We start from the raw sequence: 24,055 nt of genomic DNA, 5'->3' as shown, positions 1-24,055 counted from the left end.
TGATCTTGGAAGCTAAGCAGGGTCGGGCCTGGTTAGTACTTGGATGGGAGAATCCAGACACTAAACAGATTCACAAAAATGTAAAAAATGCCACTTTTTCCAATATTGTTTTTGTTTGGAAAAATATTGCTCATAAAAACATTTTAAATATGAAATTGGTTTATCATTAGTTTTAAATGAATTACTATATACTTCTAATATTTCTCAGGTCTAATTTCTAATACCCTAAGTACTGAGATATAAAAGCTCTAAGGCATCCTAATCAAGGTTTATTACAAAGGGGTCCTAAAAATCAGAAAATTTGGGAATCACTGCTCTAAGCTAAAAATATTGGTATATCCTCGTACTCGCCCCTCTAACCTTACACATCCACTTTTGCCAACTCTACCACCTCAATAACCTTTCTCCTAAATCCTCGTTACTCTTTCTTCCCAAGCCCCATAGGCCAAGAGGACCCACAAGAGTATCCTATCAAATCCTGGAACCTGGGAGTGTCACTCACTTGGAAAAAGGATCTTCACAGAGGTAATTAAGTTAAAGATCTCAAGATGAGTTCATCCTGGATTATTCCAGTGGGCCCCAAATCCAATAACAAGTGTCCTTACGAGGCACACCCAGAGAACGACAGACACACGGAGAAAACAGTCATGTGAAGGTGGAGGCAGAAATGAGACAGATGCATGTGGGCCACAAAGAGGCCAAGGGATGTCTGGCGCCACCAAAGGCTGAGTGAGGAGAGGAAACTCTCCCCAAGGGCTCCAGCCGGAGTCCAGCCCCAGCAATGCCCTCTCCAGACGGCTGGCCTCCAGAGCTGCGAGAGACTAAACCTCCATTGTGTGAGGCCACCTGACTTGCAGCGACTTGTTATGGCAGCCATGGAAACCTACCAGACCCGGGCCCGGGCCTGCGAGGTCAGCGACCATCCAGCCAGTTGGTCATTTTGCCCCAATGTGACCCTCAGAAGCACTGTCCCCTCAAACTGCGACCCTCAGTCATCTTAAATCCCATTCCCTTAACACCCTTGAACGACCACCTCATGGGCTCGACCGTAACGTCCAGACACCTCCACACAGCACGCCAAGGACCCCATACACTGATCCCAACCTTCTCTCCCACTCCAGCCCAGCTCCCCACTGCACGCGCACACCACACCTCGCCCCGTCCACCCCTACACGTCCTCCAAGTTCGGGGCTCGAAGCCTCCTCCTTTACTAGGTCCTGCCCAAAGCTGGGTCGCTCCCAACCATCTCCACAGCACTTTGTACATCCCTCTCAAAGAATATCCAAGCTAGTTTCTAAGGATCATGTCTGCGAGTCAGGATTCCCGATCCAGAGACAATGGCCCCGATGGGATGGAACCCGAAGGCGTCATCGAGAGTAACTGGAATGAGACTGTCGACAGCTTTGATGACATGAACCTCTCAGAGTCACTCCTCCATGGCATATATGCCTATGGTTTTGAGAAGCCCTCTGCCATCCAGCAGCGAGCCATTCTTCCTTGTATCAAGGGTTATGATGTGATTGCTCAAGCCCAATCTGGGACTAGGAAAACAGCCACATTTGCCATATCAATTCTGCAACAGATTGAATTAGATCTAAAGGCCACCCAGGCCTTGGTCCTGGCACCCACTAGAGAGTTGGCCCAGCAGATACAGAAGGTAGTTATGGCCTTAGGAGATTACATGGGTGCCTCGTGCCATGCCTGCATTGGGGGTACCAATGTACGTGCTGAGGTGCAGAAGCTGCAGATGGAAGCCCCTCATATCATCATGGGTACCCCAGGCCGTGTGTTCGACATGCTTAACCGGAGATACTTGTCTCCCAAATACATCAAGATGTTTGTACTGGATGAAGCTGATGAAATGTTAAGCCGTGGATTCAAGGACCAGATATATGACATATTCCAGAAGCTCAACAGCAACACCCAGGTGGTTTTGCTGTCAGCTACAATGCCTTCTGATGTGCTTGAGGTGACCAAGAAGTTCATGAGGGACCCAATTAGAATTCTTGTCAAGAAGGAAGAGTTGACGCTGGAGGGTATCCGTCAATTCTACATCAATGTGGAACGAGAGGAGTGGAAGCTGGACACACTGTGCGATTTGTATGAAACCCTGACCATTACCCAGGCAGTCATCTTCATCAACACCCGGAGGAAGGTGGACTGGCTCACCGAGAAGATGCATGCCCGAGACTTCACGGTCTCTGCCATGCACGGACACATGGACCAAAAAGAACGAGACGTTATCATGAGGGAGTTCCGCTCTGGCTCTAGCAGAGTATTGATTACCACTGACCTACTGGCCAGAGGCATTGATGTACAGCAAGTTTCCTTAGTCATCAACTATGACCTCCCCACCAATAGGGAAAACTATATCCACAGAATCGGTCGTGGTGGACGTTTTGGCCGTAAGGGTGTGGCTATTAACATGGTGACAGAAGAAGACAAGAGGACTCTTCGAGACATCGAGACCTTCTACAACACCTCCATTGAGGAAATGCCCCTCAATGTTGCTGACCTCATCTGAGGGGGGCTGTTGTGCTACCTAGCACCAGCCAGGGATAAAACCTTGGAGGGGGCTGAGGAGCAGCAGGAGGGGGGAGGGAAGGGAGCCAAGGGATGGACATCTTGTCATTTTTTTCTTTTTTTTTTTTCTTTGACTCTTTGAATAAATGTCACTTTTTGAGGCAAAAGAAGGAACCGTGAACATTTTAGACACCCTTTTCTTTGGGGTAGGCGAAGTCTTCTTCTCCCAAAAACACTAATCCATTTCCCTAACCTAGTCAACCTCCAAACCCTAGAGGCTCTCCCACCCCAGCTGAATTCCTCTGAAAACATTCATTCAGTAGGGGCTACAATTTTGCTCCACCTCATCTGCTGGGCCAAATCTGGAGGGCGAACCCCTGAGCTAGGTAGCCCAGGAGATTGTCCCCAGGTGGGGGGAGCAGGGGAGAGAAAATGGTAGCCATTTTTACATTGTTTTGTATAGTATTTATTGATTCAGGAAACAAACACAAAATTCTGAATAAAATGACTTGGAAACTGAAAAAAAAAAAAAGAATATCCAAAACACTGCATCCCTTACTTGCAGATATGTCACTCCCTCCAGACCAGGTTTTCTCAATCTGGGAACCACTGATATTTGAGGCCAGAGAAGCCTTTGTTGTGGGGGGCTGTCTGGAGGACCAGAGAATGTAAGCATCGTCCCCTGGCTTCTGCCTACTCAATGGCAGCAGCTAATACACACACACAGAGTTGTAACAACCCCAAACATCTTCAAACACTGCCCGTGTCCCTAGGGGGATCACCCCAGATGAAAAGCGCTGCTCTGGATTGAAGTCTTCAGGGACCCGTCTCCAACATGCTCAGCACTCACACACACTCCCATTCACGAAAGGCATTTTGAGCCCGAGGCGTGGGCCAGGCACTGTGCTCCAAGCCAGGGACATGGCAGGAAATACAAGTCTTAGGCCCTGTCCTCATGAAGCCACAGCAGGCAAAGTGCCCACAAGGTACTCATTAATAATGACTGAACGACAGGGTCTGCTTGGCACGCACATACAGAGTCCTACTTCCCTTGGAGGGTGGAAAATAAAACCCGGGAGCTAAAATTTTTCTCCTCTTCTCAGGCCCTAGCACTTCATGACTATACAAAAGAGGGACCCCTTTATACAGAACACCCTGTATTAATAAACGCTGCTCCCTGAAAGCGGGCAAACGGTACACCGTGTGTGTTTGTAACTCCAACGAAGCTACCCACAAATAAAGGAGAATCTCAACCAGGAAAATGAAAGCTAGATGGGATTAATCCCCAACACACTCCACAAAGGCCTGTGACCGAGCTAGCTAGCTGCCCCAGAGGCTCCAGACAGGGCTAAGAGCCTTCCACCAAGAAAGAGCAAGATGAGAGTGCCTGAGCTTCCAGAGTATTCCTCCCTCTGCCCAGGAGACACCACTCAAGGTTCTGGCAAGCTCCGAGATCAGACACGTGGCTGAACCGCCCCCAGCTCTCACAGAGGCGCTGGGTGCCCTCAAACGCAGAGTAGGGCAACACGAGGGTGCTTACCAGCGATGGAGGCTGTGTGCCAAGGGGAGGGCAATGAAGTTGTAGGGACAGGTCAGGGCACCCAAGTGCTGCGCCCAGATCTGCCTTAAAGAGGCGCCTTAACCTCTGTGGGGCTCGGCGTCTGCTGGCATTGCATGAGGAAGTCAGAGCAACCCATCCAGCTCCACACATACCCGGCTTCCCCCCAAAATGGAACAGACTCACAGGATCCCCCTCTCTGGACAGAGAAGAGGAGGGCTCTCCTCCTCTTCCCACCACCACGCGTTCCACCAGAAATGGAAATGAAGGAGCCCCCGAGCACACCCTCCGCGTCTGAGCGGCTCTGCGCAGAATCAACCATCAGACAGACAGGACGCAGTGACCTCTGTCTCCCGCTGTACTCGGAGGAGAGTTCTGGGAAGGTGTGCTCTCTGGGATTCTCTGTCTCTGATGACTTGAGGGGCACAGGATATAAACGGGAAGCACCATGACAACGCTGGGCTTCCCTGGCGGTGCTCGTGGTAAAGAACCCGCCTGCCAATGCAGGAGATGTGAGAGACATGGGTCCAATCCCTGGGTCGGGAAGATCCTCCAGAGTATGAAATGACAACCCACTCCAGCATTCTTGCCTGGAAAATCCCACGGACAGAGGAGCCTGGCAGGCTACAGCCCATGGGGTGGCCAAGAGTCGGACACGACTGAGCAGGCAAGTATGCACATCACGACAACATCAGACACGTTCAAGAGACCGACAACTGGTTCAAAGATGGTTTAAACCATGTGGGCAGCTCCTGTTTCCTTCTCAAGAAGCCCATGGAGAGATGGTCCCACCATCAGTTCAGTAGCTTTACAATTTCATAAAGCCATTCCGTCATCTCCACTTTCATCCACAGGCTCACTGCCTCATGGTCACAAGACAGGTGCCCTAGCTCCCACGACCACCCCCTCTTATTAATTTTCCCAAGATAGAAGCTCTCAGGGCATTAAAAGAGGGCACTGTCTCCCATGTCTGTACTTTTTTCTTCCCCAGCAGTCAGCCACAAAGCAGGTTTCCATTAAATCTATCTAGCCAGAATTCAGTCATATCAAGCTGCAGGAGAGGCAAAGAAAGTGAGGATCTGGCTTTGGGGGGAAAAAATTTTTTTTGTGGGAAGTCGGCATAGGTAGGGGAAATGGGGATAAGACTGATGGTGAAGTAGCCAACAAGGCACCTGGTACACACTGGGTTGGCCAAAAAGTTTTTTTGGTTTTTGGCACAACATCTTACAGAAAAATACAATACAACCATATCCAGCACCGTGCTGGTAAATGCTTCACAGCCAGCTCCTGAAAAAACTAAAAACAAAACCCCCAAATTTATAGCATTTGCCAGCTTCCTTGGTGTAAATACTCCCTTGGTGCCAAAATTGAAGCCACCAGCATGATATTAACCAGCTCACAAAATTCCTGAAATTTTAATGATCAGCTGCTATAAGCCTGCTCTGGCAGGCCACTGGATTGATACCTCAACATGTGGTAACAAATAAGTTTACAGCGCTCCTTCCCACACTCTAGAGGATGAGGTATCAGCCTCTCCAGCTCATAGGTGAGGAAAATCACACAGCACCCCAAATCACACAGCTTAAGTGATAGAGCTGGAAGGCTCACATAACAGCCCCTAACCCAGCCTCATCACAGCTTTGACAGGTCACAAGTGCCTACACCCACACCCCCGAGATCCCTCTGCCTAAACCTCAGCTAAAGAGACTCTAGCTTGGTTTGGAACCCACAACAAAGCTGCACTCCTGTAAACTCAATCAGTCACCTAGTAATTGTTCTTTAAGTTGTGTCCTCCAATAACAATGGTAGTTCACATCAACTGTTACAACATAGAATACAGATTAGTAACCAAAACAAAATAATCATCACCCCTAACGCCATTCCTAGTGGCAGAGTGGTAAAAACTCAGCCTGCCAATGCAGGAGACACAAGAGACGCGGGTTCAGTCCTTGGGTGGGGAACACCCCCTGGAGGAGGAAATGGCAACCCACTCCAGTATTCTTGCCTGGGAAATCCCATGGACAGAGGAGCCTGGCAGGCTATACAGTCCATGGGGTCGCACAGAGTCGGGCGTAACTTAGCAACTGAACAACAAACCCATTCTCAAGAGACAGCAATTGTCTACATGTGGGTTATAATTCTTCCAGGTTATGTAGGCATCATAGTTTTAAAGTAGAAATCATTTTATTGTGTAACATAAGACTTTTTTTTAATGTAAATTTTCCAAAACAGAGAAACAGGATAGTATAATGAACTCCCTTGTCGCCATCATCCAACTTCAGAAATCATCTAAAGATGATGAACAGTCCAAGTGTTTCCATGCTCCCTTCTCAGAGGGGAATCTGTAGGAGGCAAGCGCCTCCCTCCACATTCCCCCTGGACTCCTCCCCCGACCTGGCGTTCCCAGATCAGACCTGAGGTCAGCCCTTCTCCAGGTTAAGTCCACCAGCTCCTCCCATCACTGCTCAGGGAACACTGGGAAAGGAAACCTTCAATCATGTTCACTCTCCTTACGGATCCCTCCACCTGCTCTAAGTCCTGTCTAGTCTGTCAAGAAGTCTCACAATTGGGGTTCAGAACCTCATTAAAAGAGCATTCAGAACAAGCATTGGGTTGGCCAAAAAGTTTGTTCGGGTTTTTCCTACAACATCGATGGAAAAACACGAACAAACTTCTTGGCCAACCCAATACATCACAATTCTTTTGAATTTCCACTTAGTCCATGCTCCTACCCCTGCTGTTTTCACCTGCGAGGACACACAGCCAGGAGAGGCACTGCTAACTGGCTCAACTAAAACCCCAGGGCTCCATTCATCCTCCTCTTCTCCCACTTCATGCTCACTCAAGGCACTTTGCATTCCGGACCTCACTTCTTGGTCTTCCATCTTCCGAAGGAGTCACATTTTATATCTACAGGTGCCAGCCTAACTGAGAGATCCACCAGGCTGAAGAATGGTGGCTGCTCACCAAATGAACAGCCTTACAAATATTCCCCAAAAGCCTAGCTGGAAGCCGAGGCCCATGATCAAACATAAAATTCTGTAGTCTCCAATATGTTCAAAGAACATGCTCATGGACAGAGCAAGAACTGAAACACTGAGTGGCTTAGCCAAGTGCACACAAAAGGGAGCTGTGACCATCTCAAGCCTGAGGCGTGGGATTCTAGTCTGCCATAACCACACACAGCTGATGGAAAACAAGCCTATGCTGGGAACCATGAGTATCAGAAAAGAACTTCAGGGGGGAAAGCAGCTAAATGCATTTGCATTATACTAACACTTCGAATGACATATTTATCTAAAGACTCCAACACCTCAAATAGCAGGGAGCAGGTAGGATTAAGGGGGAGTTTGGCTTATAATAGTCTCTACAAGTAAAGACACAAACTAAAGAAGTGGTTTTCAAAACTTCGTATGTTTAGGAATCACCTAGAAAGCATGTTTAAAATGCAAATTCCTCAATGTCCTTCCCAGAAATTCTGACTCAGCAGGTCTGGGGTGGAGGCAGGGCATTACGGCAGCATTTTTAAGGAGCATCTTTGACAATAGGCTCCTGCAGGCGATGACAGCCCCTGGGAAATGACAACCGCGTGAGTTCCTCTGCCTGGGGTGGCAACACTCCTGTGAGCAGCAGGAGAATCTGACCCAGTGCCTGTTACACTGATCCTGGCCTAAGGGTCTCAGGCCAGAATTTCCACGTAAGTTAAATACAGACATCCCTCCCAAACACCGGTATCGAGGTAGGTAAATGATGGGGCCCTGGCGGTGGTGGTTAAAGTCACTAAGTCGCGTTCAACACCTGTGACCCAGGCTCCTCTGTCCATGGAATTTCCCAGGCAAGAATCCTGGAGTGGGTTGCCATTTCCTTCTCCATCACGGGGCCCTGGGGCCAGTCAATTCATCTCAGGAGTAAGTTTTCTCTGAAACCATCTTTGCCTTTTATTCCCCCCCGGGGAACTGGTCAACTTGTCGCTCATCCAGAACAACTTCATCAACATCCTCCCTCTCAAAGATCCTTGAGAAACAAATTTTCCCTCCCCTCCCCTCCACTTCCCCAGCTGTGACTAAAATAAGCATTTAATGTTTTAAGGGTTTTAGATGCTAACAAGAAAACAGGCGTTACCAAAATAAAACAAGCATTGGGACAGTCAAGTTATAAATACTCACAATTGCTCATTAAGAGTTCTTTCTGCGTTTTATTCATTTCCTCGAGAACTATTTACTGAGCACCTAGTCTCATCCCAACTGTGAACGCCACTGACAAGCCCCTGCTCCCATGCAGCTGACATCCTGGTGTGCAAGGAAGACAAGGGAGAGGATACGGACCCTAATGATGGAATTTCAGACAGTGACAAGCAGTACAAAACGTACTAACAGGCTTCCCTGGTGGCTCAGCGGAGAAGAATCCGCCTGCCAATGCAGGAGACATGAGTTCGATCCCGGGTCCACAACCACAGGGCCGGCGCTCCAGAGTCGGGGAGCACAGCTCCTGAAGCTCACGCACCCCAGAGCCTGTGCTTCACAAGAGTCCCACAGCAACGAGAAGCCTGCGTACCGCAGCTGGAGCATCCGCCACGCAGCACTCCCGGCAACGAGAGGAAAGCCCGAGAGGCAAGAGACCCAGCGGAGCCAAAAATACAAACAAGTAAAATCATAACAACAAAAACAAAAATTAACACAAAACAATGAACTAACAAGGATGAGAGAAGATGGGGCACAGCAAGGCCTCCTGGCCGGGGATCTTCTGTAAGTAAACGACAAGAGACGTGACCGCAGGAGCAACGAGGGACAAGAACCCAGACCCAAGGAGCTGGGCCTGTGAGCAGAGAGGTGGTCCCAGCACACGGCCCAGAGGAGGCTGAGAGAGTCACGAAGGAGCCAGCCCTCCAAGGGCAGAGTCCTGTGCGTGCTATTAGAAGGACAAGGAAGCCCCGGGACCATTTAATGAGGGAAGGGTCACACTAAAAGCAGCCAGACTATACTCAGCGCCATCTGTGTGCCAGGCACTGGTCAGATCTAATTTTATCTGTAGGAACAGGTGAGAATCCCATCCCACAGGTCAGATCTGAGCCCAACAGGCAGTAAGTGATGGAGCCAAGAGGCTAACTACAGGCAGAGGTTGTGGAGCTGAGCAAGGGCAGATTGGTAGGGCCTTGAAGGCCTAACTTGCTAAGGAGTTTGAGTGTTATTCCAAGTGTGATGGAAAGATATAGGAGGGGGCTAAGACATCTCATTCCCTTAGAGCTAAGGGAGGGGACGCCTTCTGGGGAAAGCCTACCATGCCCTGGATGAGCTGTGAGACTAAACTGCTGCAACCTCAGCCACATATATTGACATATCTAATCCTGCCCTGCCTGCAATGGAAAAAGCTCTCCAGCCCCTGTAGAACTGGATCCCATCTTCTCTCTAGGTCACTGCCTTAAAGTGGAGCCCGGGACCAGCAGCTCAATCACCTTGATCTTGTTAGCAATGCAAGTGAGGTGGAGCCCCCTCTCAGCCCCACTCAATTTGAAAATCCCAGCCATCTGTTTTTAACAGGCCCCACAGGAGTATCCCCACGCAGCCATTCCCACCATACCCCTTCCCAAACCTCGCTCCCTGCACACCAGGCAATCCTCCGCCAGGACCCTGCTGATGGGCTTCTATGGCTCCTGATGCCTAGAAATCTCACTGTCGCCCCAACCTATTTAACTACTTTGATTTCCTAAAAACATTTACTATTATTCAGTTGTTGAGGCCTCTTCTACCCCCAAAGTAAAAACTCTTCCTTCATAATTCTGTAGTTTCACTCTGCTTTCAGCCTTGTAGCCTCCAAAGTAGATGGCAAGGAGGCTGCCTTAACCTAGACTTTCCCCAACACCCCACCCCTCAGTTACCAGATTTCTCTTCATCCATTCCCACTTCATGCCTACAAGTACCGATGCCCTGGGCATCCTAGGAACTAACTGCAGGAGGGGCCGGGTACTCCCGTGATTCCTAAAAGGCTCTCCTCCCTGCCCTGGAGAAACGGCAGGGGGCAACATGCAAATAAATACAAAATTACAAATTACATACTTAGCCCAGCAGCCTCCTCAGAGGCCTGTCTAGCCTGAGACCTGAATGATGAAGCAGCAGCCCAACGGGGGTTTAGAACAACCAACACTTGGGTGTGGAAACCATGCCTTACTCTGCTCTCTGTGTTTTATGTTTATTATCCACATAACCTTCCAACAGTCCTACGGAGAAGGAAGTATTCTCACTCCCAATCTGCAAGAGGGGACACTGAGGCGCAGAGAGCATAAGGGAGTATATGTGAACAGCAGAGCCGGGATTCAAACCCAAGCATACTGGCTCCAAAGCTTACCCTCCTAACCACAGGCTTGGGTGAGAACAGCGAGGTGAAATGGTGCAGTGAGGGTGGAAAGGCAGACGGGATCCAGGTGGCAGGTGCCCCGGGGCAGAGAAGAGTCAGCCTGAAGCAGAAAAGAAGTCAAACACATTTGGTGAAGCTGGAGAGCGGCCGGGTGGATTGGAAACATACTTGGGAAATGGACTGGACGAGATGATGTGAACATCATGGGGTCTAAGAGAGGAGGGGGAGGAATCAAGAAGCCCGTGCAGTTTTCGAAGGCCCTGTTTTCAAGGCCTGAGGGCAGAGGATAAAGCATTGCAACACAAGATACACTCAAGTCCTGTGGAGCACTGAGGCCCAGCGAGCTCTGAAATGAATAGAATCCATCGATGGAGCAAGTTAAAGCTTCCAGTTCCCACCCCAGCCCTCCCCTACACTCCTCTGCAGGGGGTCTTCACGCAAAGGTCCATCCTGTCCCCCGGGAACACTATTAGCACCGGCTAACAACAATAAAAGCTGCAGTTACAGGAATAAGAATAGCTTTAGCAAGAGGAGGGTTTTTCCTCACAAAATGTAATAGGTTTAGAACCAGAGTGCTTCAAGTTTTCTGAATAGCACGACGTTACTAATTTACAAATGAGGAGTTATACAGCTTGCCCCCAGGCCACACAAACGCAAAGAGATTGAACCAGAATCCAAATCCCGGTCTGCCTACATGGGAAGCTCACACTTCCATTAAAGTCAGCATTTCCCACAATCTGGGGCAAGTCTCTCTGAGGACTACACCAATGGTTTCCACTGAACTTTTTAAAGTTTTAACATTTATGGTCTTGTTTCAGGACAAATAATCATACGTAATATCGAATAAATAAAAATTTTAAATGGGATATAGACATGACTTCATATGAATTTTTACCTATCACATCAAATCCATGACGTCTTGTGAATTACTGCTTAGGAAACAGAAGAAGTTTCCTAAAAGGAAAAGAAAAAATTAGAAGTACAGGTGATGGAGGGAGGAGAGAGCTCTTGAGGCAACACATAAATAACCGAAGCTTGTGAAACACTGCTCACCACAGCCCCGCCCCAGAACAGCCAAGCACCTGTTCCATATTGTATTCAAATTTGGCTACAGCCCCACATAACTCTGACTCTGCTCCAGAGATAAAATGCTGGTTGCCTCCAGGGAAAGGGAATAACATTAGAACAACACAATTTAGCATAAATCATCCTTAACACAGTATTGGTCTTGACAGAAGACACCGTTTTGCTGGTCCAACTCCTCTGCTTAACCCTATAAACACACCTAGAGTCAGGTAAACTCTCCTGGGCCTCACTTTGTCAAAAGGAAGTTCTAAAAAGTGATCTCTCAGGTCACTTCTAGTTTTAGAGTTCCCATGAACTGTCATGAGACCCTAAAATCCAAAATTAATGTTTTCCCAAATCAGAGAGGCCCCAAACCTGAATGAGTGTTGACCTGAGGAATAAACGTTAAATAGTCCCACAAGGCATCCCAGGTCCCCATTCCTTAACAAGGAAACAAGGGGAGGAAGGATGTGTTTGTGTGCGTTCAACTGCTCAGTCATTTCCCACTCTTTGCGACCCTATGGACTGTAGCCCACCAGGCTCCTCTGTCCATGGGGGATTTTCCAGGCAAGAATCCTGGAGTGGGTTGCCATTTCCTTCTCCAGGAGATCTTCCCGACCCAGGGATCAAACCTGCATCTCTCTCTTACATCTCCTGCACTTGGCAAGCAGGTTCTTTACCACTGCACTATCTGAGAAGCCTCTTAACTGGGCAGATGCTATCAATTATGCTGCCCTCTGATAAGATGTGATGAGGCATTAATTACATGATAATAAAAATCAGCCAGTGTCCCTGACCCCCAGCAAAATTTTAATAATCCTCTTCCACAAATGTTTATTAACTTCCTTTAAACCCAGTTGCTAGTGTTTGTTATTTCATCTGTAACACTGAACTTTATTCTGGGTAGGAGTAGCAGGGAGAGATGGGTGGGAAAAAAATCTGCAAAATCTCATCAAACTCCTGTCCTCCAGTTAAGCTTCCACCGAGAACCACCTGTCAAACCTTCCCAGCTTCTATCTGAATTACTCCACATTTAACATGCTAAACCTCTAAAAAGAGTTGTCACTCCTCATCCTTGTGAAACATTATCAACAGAATAGTTTAACCAGAACAAGCATTCTTCCTCTATTATTGAAACAGATACATTTATCAAAAGGGAAGTCTTAAGGACCCTCCTCGGCTTCTTTAGAAAGCCCTTTCTGTGATATTCAGTTCAGTCACTCAGTCGTGTCCAACTCTTTGCCATCCCAGGGGCTGCAGTATGCCAGTCTTCCCTATCCATCACCAACTCCTGGAGCTTGCTCAAACTCATGTCCCTCGAGTGGGTGATGCCATCCAACCATCTCATCCTCTGTTGTCCCCTTCTCCAGAGGATAAGAGCTATTATGCTATTAGTGGCCCTGTAAACTTTTAATAGAAGCTTTTTAGGTTCCCAGAAAGAGAAGTTCTGAAATGTGCTCACTTCATGTTTAGCTGAAGAAAACAGAGGATGGGTGGGCTGCAGCTGGCAAGCTCAAAGCACAGCTGGGTAGCAGGTGATCTTAAAAAAGGAAAAAAAAAAGGCAAATCCCTGGGCAAATCGTGTAGTCAGGGGTGATCATTATAACTGGAGAGTTGTTACATAATTACTTGTTAACTACTGACAAACATATACATGACTACAAAATGCCATGGTTACTCTGGCCACTGAGGCTAGTTCAAGAGTGAAGGTTTCTCTAATTAATTTCACTCAAAGAAACAAGCAACCCGGGGACCCATTCCCTTCCAAGGTAACCTGACAGCTTTTACATATACAAAACAGCCTCCAGCAATTAAACCAATAGCCTCTGGGGAAGAAAATCAGTGTTTCCCTGTTAAATTGATTTTTAAAGAGAAGAGGGGAGACAAAAGTACTTTCAAACAGCTATAATATTCATCACCTGGACAAAACCGACTTCCACTCCAAAGTGGAAAATTTGAACAGAAAAGGTCTTCCCCAACCCACCCCACCCCCGTCCCTGCTCAGCTGGCGCAAAACCCAAGACCTGTGTCGGAGGCACTGCATGCCAACATTTTTCAAAAAGTTTACGAGGATTTACCGAAGCGGCGGGGAGAAAAATAAGGCAGGCAGAGGCGGGGGGAGAGAGAGCAAGAGGGTTTCCGCAAGGAAGAACCGGGTGAAGCGCCCGGCTGCGCCGCGCAAGGCCCGGTAACCGGGAAGCGACCCGGCACCGGGAGAGCGAGCGCCCCAGGGGAGCGCGGGGCCTGCCAGCTGCTCGGCCTCCGCCCCCAGGGGTCCCCCCAGCGCCTCCCCCCCGGGCCGGCCCCCGCCGCCAGCCCCTCTCTGCCGACCCTACCCCCGCAGCGGCGGCGATGCCCACGGGGCCAACTTGGCCCTGGGTCAGCGCTGCGGAGCGCAGCCCCGGGTGCTGGGGAGGCCGCCGGCGCCCTTACCTCCTTCTGCTTGGGGTCCTGCGGGTAGACATCTGGCGGCCCGAGTCGGGGGCGTTTCAGCGGTCTCTGCTCATAGCTGAGAAGCCCGAAGGCGGCCATGATCTCTCATGTTAACCGGCGAAATGAATGAGAGTCGGAGCTGGAGCAGCCGCCTCTGAGCACCAGGGAGCAGCAGTTTGCAGACAGACTCCCTCTCCCCCTCCTCGCTCGCTCACTCGCCGTGGCGCTGCAGGCAGGAATAAAGCAGGTTGGATGCTGCCGCTGCCCGGCACGCAGACGCGACTGATGGGGGCAGCCTTCGGCGGGCACCCTGCTGCGCTGGAGCCCCCCGCCCCGGGACGCACCGCCGCCCGAGAGCCCGGAGGTCCGCCCGGGGCCTCCGCGGCGCCGGCCTCCCTTCCCACCCTCCCCCCCGCGCCCCGCCACCCTGTCCCCGGCGGGGAGGAGCAGCTGATGGGAACGTGTGACTTTTTTCACCAATGGACCCAAACCCACCCCAGCCGGGCGCAGGGTGGGGGTGGGGGAGGGGCACAGGGGAGGGGGGGGGGGGGAAAAACTTTTCTTGGCGCCCCAGGCGGGTGGCTCAAGTGCTCGCCCTCGGCGAGGGTGGCCCGCCGAAGCCGAGAGGAGACAGAGGAGCAGCCCGCCCCCGCCCCCCCTCTCTAAGACAGGGACCCTTCCCCCGCTCGCCGCGCGCCCCGCAGACCCCGCCACCTGGGCGCGGACCCGGCTGGGAAGGAGGGAGACTGGCCCGGAGGGGGGTTGGGGACGGACAGGGATGCGGACGGCGGGGAAGCAGCCAGTGCCTCCTAGACGCCGGCCGGGCTCCGGTGGCGCATCCGCGGCTCCGGTGCCCTCGGCGGCTCCGGGCAGGCGCCGAGCAGCGCGGCTGGCGGTCGCGGCGGCTGGAGGGGGCCGCGCTCGCGGCGGCTCGGGGCCGACTTAACCCTTCGCTGCCCCTCCAGGGGCTGGGGAAGGAAGGGGGCGCGAAGAGGGTCGGCAGCGAGCGCCGACGGGAGCAGCGAGCCCGCGGGCGTCTCGGGCTCCTCCAGCCCGCCGCCCCCCACCCTCACGCCGACCGCGGCTCCTCCCCCCGCCCCCGCCGCCGACAGTTTACCTGTTGGTCCCCCGCTAGTGGGCAGGGGCTGCCGGCAGCTGCAGCACTTCGGCGGCTGCAGCCTCCATGATTCGGGCTGGGATGGGGGGCGGCGGGGGGGGACTGGATTTGAGCCGGTTTGTAAGGTATCAGTCTCGCCCGGGCGAGCTCCGGGGACGCCGCGAAGTTTGCCACTGTCTGGGGGCGGCGGACGACGCCGGCTCGCCGCCGCCGGCGTTCTCGCCCCCACGGCCGAGGAGCGCGAGCTTCCGAGTTGGCGGACGGCGGCGCGGCGGCCACACTGAGCATGCCCAGCTCGGCTGCCGGACCGCGGAGGAGTTGGCTGCGAGCGCGCTCCGATCCGCCTCTCCGGGTTTTCGCAGCCGCAGAGCGCGCAGCCCGCGGGCCCGGGCGCCCGGGCTGGCCCTGGGGTGAATCCGGGCGAGGCAGGGGGCGCCCCCAGGACCCCTCTCCCGGCCGCGAGCTGGGCTGTCCGCCTCGACCTCTGTTAAGGTCGCTGTCCCCGTGGCCTGGGCCGGAAACCTCACCTGCGCCGCGCGTGTGGAGTGAGGCGGGGGTATCCTCCCGGGGAGACCTTGGTCATCCAATCCGCCCGCGCTCCCCGCTAGCGCTGGGGCGTGGGCACCCAGATGCAGGGCCACCTGCCGCGAGCCCTGCGAGGCTACAGCTGCGGAGGCGGGCCCGGTCTGTCCCGAGGGGCCCAGCGGGAGACGCGCCCCGGAGGATGCGCCCGCGCTTGGCCAAGAATGATGGCTGCCATTTATGGAGCCCTCGCTTCGTGCCAGGATCTTGACAGTAAAGGTCTCTGGTCCTTTAAAAAAAAAAAAAAGGAAAGAAACTTACAAGGTTTTACTGTACCCCTTTTATAGATTAGAGAAATCGAGTCACATTAGGAAGGCCCGGTGACTTGCTCAAAGCCGCCAAGCAAACTGATCACAAGTTTCTGATCTATTTCCCACAACTTGGAATTGGGAGGAATGGGTTCCTGAGCCGCTCTTGCCTAAGTTCCTCCCACCTTGAGGAATTCTCAAGACTCCTATTTCATTCTCTATAAGATGCTGCGAGTCAAATCTAACCCCAAAGCCTTTGCACAGTGCCAGGCACAGCGTATGTGCCTAGGAGATGTTGGTTAAACCTGATTATCTATTCAAATCTGATGACTTGAAGCAAAGGCGGGGGCGGGGGGGGGGTGGGGGGTGGATATAAGCCACTGGGGATAGGAGACTAGCTCTTAACTCTTGACTCTGACCTATTAGCACTTCCCAACGCAGCTGAGGCCAATTCAGGCCGGTAGTTTCCGGATTCTTGACTCAATCTGAGCAAATACTTTTAGAGAACAGTTCCACCAAGAAGCGTTTCCCCTGCACCCACCCCAAAGGACTTCTCTTCCACTAACACCTTGGCTGTTACTTCAAAGCTGAATTTGCCCTTGGGGTATAGGTATCTGTCAAATCTAGCTTCCTTGCTTGAGAAATAGTTATCTAACTTTGTTATGAAAATTGTCAAACCAAAATGCAGAAAAAATAGCATAATGAACCCCCAAGTACTCATCTCCCATCTGTGACATCTAAGCAAAACTTAGAAAAGTTTTGCTGTTTGTGTTTAATCTCTCCTGCCCCCAACACAGTTACATAAACTGGAAAAGACACTGTTGTTCACTGTGGTGACTTGGGTGCACAGCATGGAAACTGGCATGTAGTGGGCACTCAAAAAGATGTTTGTTAGCTGGTGGGATGGATGAGTAGGTGTGGGTGTGGGTGAATAGGTGTGTGGATAGATGGATCTCCAGTGGTATTTTGGTGATAGCTGGTTGGGAGATGTAACCTCAATTCTTCCCTTGAAATACCTAGGCAACAGTCTCCAGCTGGCCTCCACAAAGGAAAAACTTTTGAAGCACTCAAAATCATATCTGACCATAAAGATTTTAAAGTCAAAGTGAGTTAATAATGTGTTCCTAGTGTTTGGGGAAAGGGGAAAAGGAGAGTTCTGTTGATCTCCCTTCTTTTTCCCCTCCCTTGTTTTGAGACAGTCTGGCATGGATTCTTTGGCCCTTTCAACATTTTTCTAAAAAGTGAATTTTTTTTTTTTAAAAATAGCTTCCATAAGCTCATCATTCCTCACAAATCATCATTTCGCGACATGAACTTCTCATGGATATTCGGTTCCCTCACCCTGACATTTGCACCTGTCACAGTCTGCCACCTCCTACCAACCCAATTTTTTCTCCTTAATCCCTCACCTCAGTTACCTCTCACTCATAGTTCCAAATATGAAATTCCTGGGCGCTTCACTTTCCGATAGCCACCTAAGGACAGTCCTTAGAGTCGACTCCTGTATGAAGCCCACCTCGAACTCTCTTTTTTTTTTTTTTTTTTTAATTTTTACGTATGTATTTTTGGTTGCCCTGGGTCTTCCTGCTGCGTGCGGACTTTTCACTAGTTGCAGCGAGGAGGGGCTGCTCCTGGTTGCAGCGAGTGGACTTCTCACTGCAGTGGCTTCTCCTGTTGCAGAGCGCAGGCTCCACACAGGCTCAGTAGTTGCAACTGGAGAGCTCTTCAGCTCAGGCTCAGTAGCCTGTGTTTAGTTGCTCCGTGGGATGTGGAATCCTCCCAAACCAGGGATCAAACCTGTGTCCCCTACATTGTGGCAGGTGGACCCCTATCGACCACCACCAGGGAAGCCCCCACCTCAGACTCTAGAGGCACAAAATCATCTTTTGATTCTTTCGGTACCCTTAACATCATTTTCATTCTCTTATATTTTTCACCAGTTCTATTGAAAAAATAACTGACATCCATCACTGTACAAGTTTAAGGCATACAGCATGATGGTTCAATTTACATATATTGTGAAATCATTACTGCAATAGGTTCAGCTAACACCCATCCTTTCATATAGATAGAATAAAAAAGGAAAGAAAAAAGGGGGAAATTTTTCTTTTTGTAATGAAAACTCAGGATATACTTTCTTAACAACTTTCCTATACACCATATGGCAGTGCTAACCATTGTCATCATGCTGTACATTACACCCCTAGCTCTTATTTATCTTATAACTGAAAGTTTGTATCTTTCAGCCACCTTCCTCTGTTTCCCCATCCCTCAAGCCTCTGCCTCTGGTAACCACAAGTCTGATTTCTTTTTCTGTGAGTTTGGTTTTGTCTTGGTTTTGTTTTTAGACTCCACATATAAGTGAGATCATACAGCCTTTGTCTTCTGATTTATCTAACCGGGCTTCCCGCGTGGCTCAGTGGTAAAGAATCCACCTGCCAGTGCAGGAGATGCAACAGACACGGGTTCAATCCCTGGGTTGGGAAGATCCCCTGGAGGAGGAAATGGCAACCCACTCCAGTATTCTTGCCTGGAGAATCCCATGGACAGAGGAGCCCAGCAGGCTACAATCCATGGGGTCGCAGAGTCGGACATGACTGAGCATGCACACACGTCTGATTTATATCACTTAGCATAATGCCTTAGAGATCCATCCAGAATGTCACAAATGGTAGGATTTCCTTGTTTATTTAATGGCTGAATAATATTCCACAACATCTTTATCCACATGTCCATTAATGAACACTTAGGTCATTTCCATGTCTTAACTACTGTAAGTATAGCTGCTATGAACTAGGGATATAACTGCTATGAACTGGGGTTACAGGTATCTTTCCAAGTTAGTGTTTTCATTTCCTTCAGATATATTCCCAGAAGTGGTCATTCTCTTCTTTTAATATCTCATCATTTATTGGCATACTTTCAGACTTGCCGCACAGAACAGTCTTGTTCACCATCCCCACCTCACCCTCTCACTCCTTCCGTTCCAGAGCTGATCTTTAGGCTCACTCAGGCCAGTTAGCCACAGGGTCTCCTGCGCCTGAACTTCCATCACGGTGCTGGTTAGTACAGCAGAGAGGCACAGCTTCTTTATCAAATAACGTGGGTCTCGTTTGCTACTGTTCCTGTGGGAGTGAAAGCTTTAGTCACCCAGTGCAACCCCATGGACTGTAGCCCTCCAGGCTCCTCTGTCCGTGGGATTCTCCAGGCAAGAATACTGGAGTGGGTAGCCATTCCCTTCTCCAGGGGATCTTCCCAACCCAGGGATCAAACCCAGGTCTCCTGCATAAGGGGCATCTTATCTTTTTGGTTAATGACCCTCCCTTCCCTAGGCCTGGGAACAGTCTGTACAGAATATGAATTACTCGGAGCACAGAGGCTCCCCAGAGAGGCCCCAGCTTAGGCCTAGCAAGAAGAGATGAGTTCAGGTGCCTGAAGAAGTTTAACACAGCTGGTGAGGGAAAGGGATTGAAATGCAGGCAGAGAAGGAGGAATTATAAGCCATTCAAAGCATATGGGACTTTATCCTCCAGGTATGAAGTTAAATCTCTAGGGCTGCTTTTGTGGGTTGAGGCATGTTAAGAAGTTTGTAAAAAGGGGTGTGACCTTTTTTCTTGGGTCACATCCAAGGACTCCTCAAAGATCCCTGAGCCACAGGGATCTTCCTAGCTGCTTCTGTCCTTTCTGCTAGTCTTGGTTTTTCAAAATTCTGCAAGGAGTCCCTCACAGTTGAGTCCTCTCTTGTGTTCTTGGATGAGGTCCCTTGAAGACAGCTCACGGGCTGGCTTTTTCTCCCTGCATGCAGTCTGTGGGGAATGCATAGACGCCTTTGCCTGTGCACACTCTGGGGCAGGCGTTTTCTCTCCAGCCTTATCTCCTTGCCCACATGGACACGTTCTGCAACACAGTTCTTCACCTTGAAAGATCTCAACTCTAGGTCAGAGACTACTTCTTTGGGTTCTTGCAAACTGCAGCAGACAGAGGTTAAATGTCCAGACCAGTGATCCCCTCAAAACTCTTTTCATGAGGCTTGAGGGGAGGAATAACATTTCTTGGGAGAGAGAGACATAATCATATTCGCCAAGCAGATTTCAGAAAATGAGGGTAGAGAATGGCTAGGAGCAGAAGCAAGGTGCTGGCCCTCCAGAAGCAATGGTCCCCTTATCCTTATTTTACAAATTAGCACTGGAGGCTCCGCAGGTGAAGTTCGCTGGCGCAAGGCCATTGGGTTAGCGAGTGGCAGAGCCGGGGTCAAACCTGGGCCCCTCTGACTCTCCTTTTATTGTCAGCGTGCTACCTGTATTAATTACCGTTTACATAACACTTATAGAAGGGAACCTCGGAAGACAAATCTTGTAGAAGAGAAGTAAAACTCCCGACAGCTCACTCTGGCACAGTGCATGCTTCCACTCAAGTGGAAAGGAACAATTCTCCGTGTAGCACCTGTAGGTGAAGTAATTAAAGTTGCTGGTTTTCCCCATGGGACTGAGGCTTGCCCAGGTGTATGTATTACTGTGTTTTGTTAACAGATTGTCTAGAGGCAGTCTTGCTTATTTTCAGTTTTTCTTACATCCCCATTACATTTAAATGTATTTATCCCATGCCTGGTTCTGAATCAAAAAAATAAAAGTTCCCCCTTTCTTTTAGGCTCTTAAAAATAAGACAAAGGAAAATAAGAATGATTTGAGAAGGAATCAAAATAGAGGAAAAGACAAATGGGGGATTCATCTGGGGACATTCCAACCAAATGAAATTTTTAATATGGTCTTTAGGCTGTTTAGAGAAATGTAAAGAATACAGACATAAAGACTTCCTAAAGCAGTATTGACAATAGAATTATATTGCTATTCTAAATATATACTTTTACATTTTCTGGTAACCACATTAAAAATGTAAAACTTGATAAATTAATTTTAGTAATACTTCTGTTTAACCCAATATAAGCAAAATATTGCATTTCAACATGTGGCCAGTCTTTGAACTGTGGTGCTGGAGAAGACTCTTGAGAGTCCCTTGGACTGCAAGGAGATCCAACCAGTCAGTCCTAAAGGAAATCAGTCCTGAATATTCACTGGAAGGACTGATGCTGAAGCTGAAACTCCAATACTTTGGCCACCTGATACAAAGAACTGATTCATTGTAAAAGACCCTGATGCTGGGAAAGATCGAAGGTGGGAGGAGAAGGAGATGACAGAGGATGAGATGGTTGGATGGCATCACCGACTCAATGGACATGAGTTTGAATAAGCTCCGGGCATTGGTGATGGACAGGGAAGCCTGGCGTGCTGCAGTCCATTGGGTTGCAAAGAGTCAGACATTACTGAGAGACTGAACTGAACGAGATATTTTACAGCCTTTTTTTTCCCTGGTAAGTATTAGAAATCTGGTGTACACTTTACACTTATAGCATATCTCATTTCAGACCAGCCACATTTCATGTGTTTGGCAGCCACATATGCCTAGTGGCTACCATATCCGTCAGCCCTACTCTAAAGGGATGTTTCCGTCCTCATGAACCTGTAACGTGTGGGATCTTAGTTAAATCACTGAGAAAGCAGGAGAGTTTCCAGATTAAAAGAGCAAAAAATAATGGAAGGAATTAAAGAAGAGAAAGGTCAGAAAGTAAAGAACAAACGTAAAGACAACTTGGGAAGACAGTGGATACCCAAAGAGCACTTAGTAGCTCAGGAGGCAGGATTGTCACGAAGGCAAGGACCTGGAAAGAAAACTCTGGGGACTAAAAATCAAAGGATGAGATAAGTGAGTTTTGAATTACAGAGCTGAACCAATGACAAGGCTGAATATTTAACCTCATTCACCATCAAATTGGTGTGTGCCACATTTACAAAAAGAAGGACAGCTCGTTGGTTTCTACAGAGGGACCGTGGTGCACATACCCAGGTTTTCGGCACCAGAATCCTATTTTACTCCTTTACCCAGAGCTGCTACATCAGACAAATGCTACCCAAACTCAAGAAAGAGTTCAGCAGAAGATCAGAATGCTCATTTATTGACATACTGGAATAGCCCTTTCCAGGGACTGAAATAGGGATAGCGCCTTATTCAGATCACCTCCAGCTGGTTTTCAAGTTTGTTGTAAAAACACATTAGTAAGGAGAAGGTTGTTTTAGTAAGCGTAAAATTAAAGCAAGGAGCATTGAATCATCTCTGGGGAACGTTCACAGAGTGCCCCCACGGTAGAACTCACCTCCCTTGTGACTGGAATGGGACACATGCCACACCTCAGCGCAGTGGTGCCTTTGGAGAATTGTTACTGACCAGGACTTGTATTGGGCTTCCCTGGTGGCTGAGCTGGTAAAGAATCTGCCTGCAACGCGGGAGACCTGGGAGACCTGGGTTCGATCCCTGGGTCAGGAAGATCCTCTGGCGTAGGAAGTGGCTACCCACTCCTGTATTCTTGGCTGGAGAATTTCATAGAGAGAGAAGCCAGGCCAGCCCAGCCCATGCTGTAGTCACAAAGAGTCAGACACGACGGAGTGGCTAACACTTGTTCTCTCCAATGCTTGTATTATTTACTCTATGGCCGGGGTTCCTGGTGGTCTGCAGGTTTTTTTGTTTTTTTTTTTTTAGGTTTGTTTATGTTGGACTTGCACGGTCACTCCTGAACTCTAGAAAAACCAGCCTGAACTGGGTCCACATTCTCAAATGACACTAATGAATTGGTGTGGAGGCAGACCTGCCCTTTGGAGTGCAGCCTGTTGTCACAGCCCCAGCTGACCGGCTCCCCTCAGAGCGGGGCTCACCCACCTGGCTCCTGTAGCCCAAGAGAATGAGTGCCCTATTATACGGGGACATCTGCTAACCAGGGCTGGCTTCAGACGTTCCTGTTGAGAGAGACATATACAGAAAGAGAAGTTCATTTTCAGTTATCCAATTCTTTGGTTACTGCTTTCTTAGTGTTAGAGATCCAGCCTTCATCATCTATTAGTTACAGATTATAACTCCTCTGTTAGGATGTTTTACATCTGATGAAAGTGCATCTTACAAACCTATATTTATTCTATATGAAGTATTTCAGTTCTCAGAGAATTCTTTTCCCAGTTCCAGGGACATACTCTTGTACTTCCTGATATACCTGCTACAGTCACACAGACAACATGGAAGGCAGAATCTGAATATTACACAAAATATCTTGACAGATTGAAATGATAAACTAAATTAACTGGATCAAATTTGATATAAGAAGAAACTCTTTTCCCCCACCTACTAGACATATCAAAGACTGTTTGGTATCTACTGTTTGTTAAATCTGAAGTTTAAATTCTAAGGAATAAAATATAAATGCTGCCAACACTTTGATCTCAGGAGCATTTGGGGAATAGCAGTGCACAAATCAATTACATGAATCCTTTATATAATAGCATTTTTTAATTAATATTGCTAAACCATTGCCCAACATTCTCACCACTGTGCCTTTTTCCAAAGCTGTTAACAAATCATAAAATTTAGCAATTTGATTTTTATCTTCCTTCATTTCTTCTGCTCACCCTCTGGCAGAGTTGCTATCAATCAGCCAAAAATGTCAGCAAGAAGACGGAAGAAACAGAGTTTCTGCTTAGTTTTCAAATAGGAAAATCAGGGCTCAACTAATCCAGAAGTGGCCACAAGTGATCAGATGAAGTCAATGGCCCAGGCCACTTCTGCCTGCCCAATGTGCTTCAACTTGGTCCTCCCCCAGCTCTTCTCCCTCTCTGTTCCTTACCTGCTAGTCTCTCCCCTCTTCTTCTGTTCCAATCTATGCTTTTCATAGCCTCTCCAGCCTCTTTTTACTGATGCTCAAAAAGGACTCTTCCACCTCCTCAATTCAAGATGTTCATCACTGCATCCCTAGCTGGCCCCAGTTTCTTATTTGCAGGACAGGACCAGGTGGCTGAGGTTACAGGGATCGGGATAGAAGGGAGAACAGCTCTTGGCTATAGTTGTGGAGGGTGGACTTGCAAAGTGAAAACAAAAGGCATGTCTTAGAGACAGGCACGGTCACAGACATGCACATGTTGCAAATGAAGATGGAGTCAAATCAGCAAAGGAGCCTGGAGGAGTCAGGAGCTGTTGGCCCAGGTGAACAGAAAGTGGTTGTGATAACTGTGGGAGGCAAGGAGCACTTGGTGCTTCTTCAAATAGACAGCAAACATCTCCCAACTTGTCCCTGTAGAGTCA

At 49.1% G+C, this 24,055-nt stretch overlaps 2 protein-coding genes across 7 annotated transcripts in view; one reads left to right on the top strand and one right to left on the bottom strand.

Moving 5' to 3' along the window:
* MED12L (mediator complex subunit 12L) overlaps positions 1–15,285 on the bottom strand; it is a 355,795-nt gene extending 340,510 nt beyond the window's left edge. For 5 of the 6 annotated variants that reach the window (XM_061168108.1, XM_061168109.1, XM_061168111.1 and 2 more), the window contains exons 1-2: positions 15,048–15,285; positions 13,931–14,156 (exon numbers count right to left, since the gene is read on the bottom strand). In XM_061168108.1, the coding sequence (XP_061024091.1) occupies positions 13,931–14,029 (99 nt within the window). In that variant the 5' untranslated portion in view covers positions 14,030–14,156; positions 15,048–15,285. The remainder of the gene's footprint in view (positions 1–13,930; positions 14,157–15,047) is intronic. The other variant, XM_061168110.1, reaches the window with a different exon arrangement.
* On the top strand, positions 1,293–3,058 carry LOC133074164 (eukaryotic initiation factor 4A-I-like). Its single transcript, XM_061168105.1, has one exon. The coding sequence runs from the start codon at positions 1,304–1,306 to the stop codon at positions 2,522–2,524; it is 1,221 nt and encodes a 406-aa protein (XP_061024088.1). The 5' UTR covers positions 1,293–1,303; the 3' UTR covers positions 2,525–3,058.
* Positions 15,286–24,055: the final 8,770 nt, after the last annotated feature.

Source organism: Dama dama, chromosome 19 (assembly GCF_033118175.1).
Source record: "Dama dama isolate Ldn47 chromosome 19, ASM3311817v1, whole genome shotgun sequence".
Classification (NCBI taxonomy): Eukaryota; Metazoa; Chordata; class Mammalia; order Artiodactyla; family Cervidae; genus Dama; species Dama dama.
Note: the sequence above shows the minus strand (reverse complement) of the source record. Positions and strands in the feature narration are given on the sequence as shown.

Excerpts from the sequence above, each read along its gene's own strand:
- LOC133074164 (XM_061168105.1), top strand. The coding sequence starts at position 1,304 with ATGTCTGCGAGTCAGGATTCCCGATCCAGAGACAATGGCCCCGATGGG.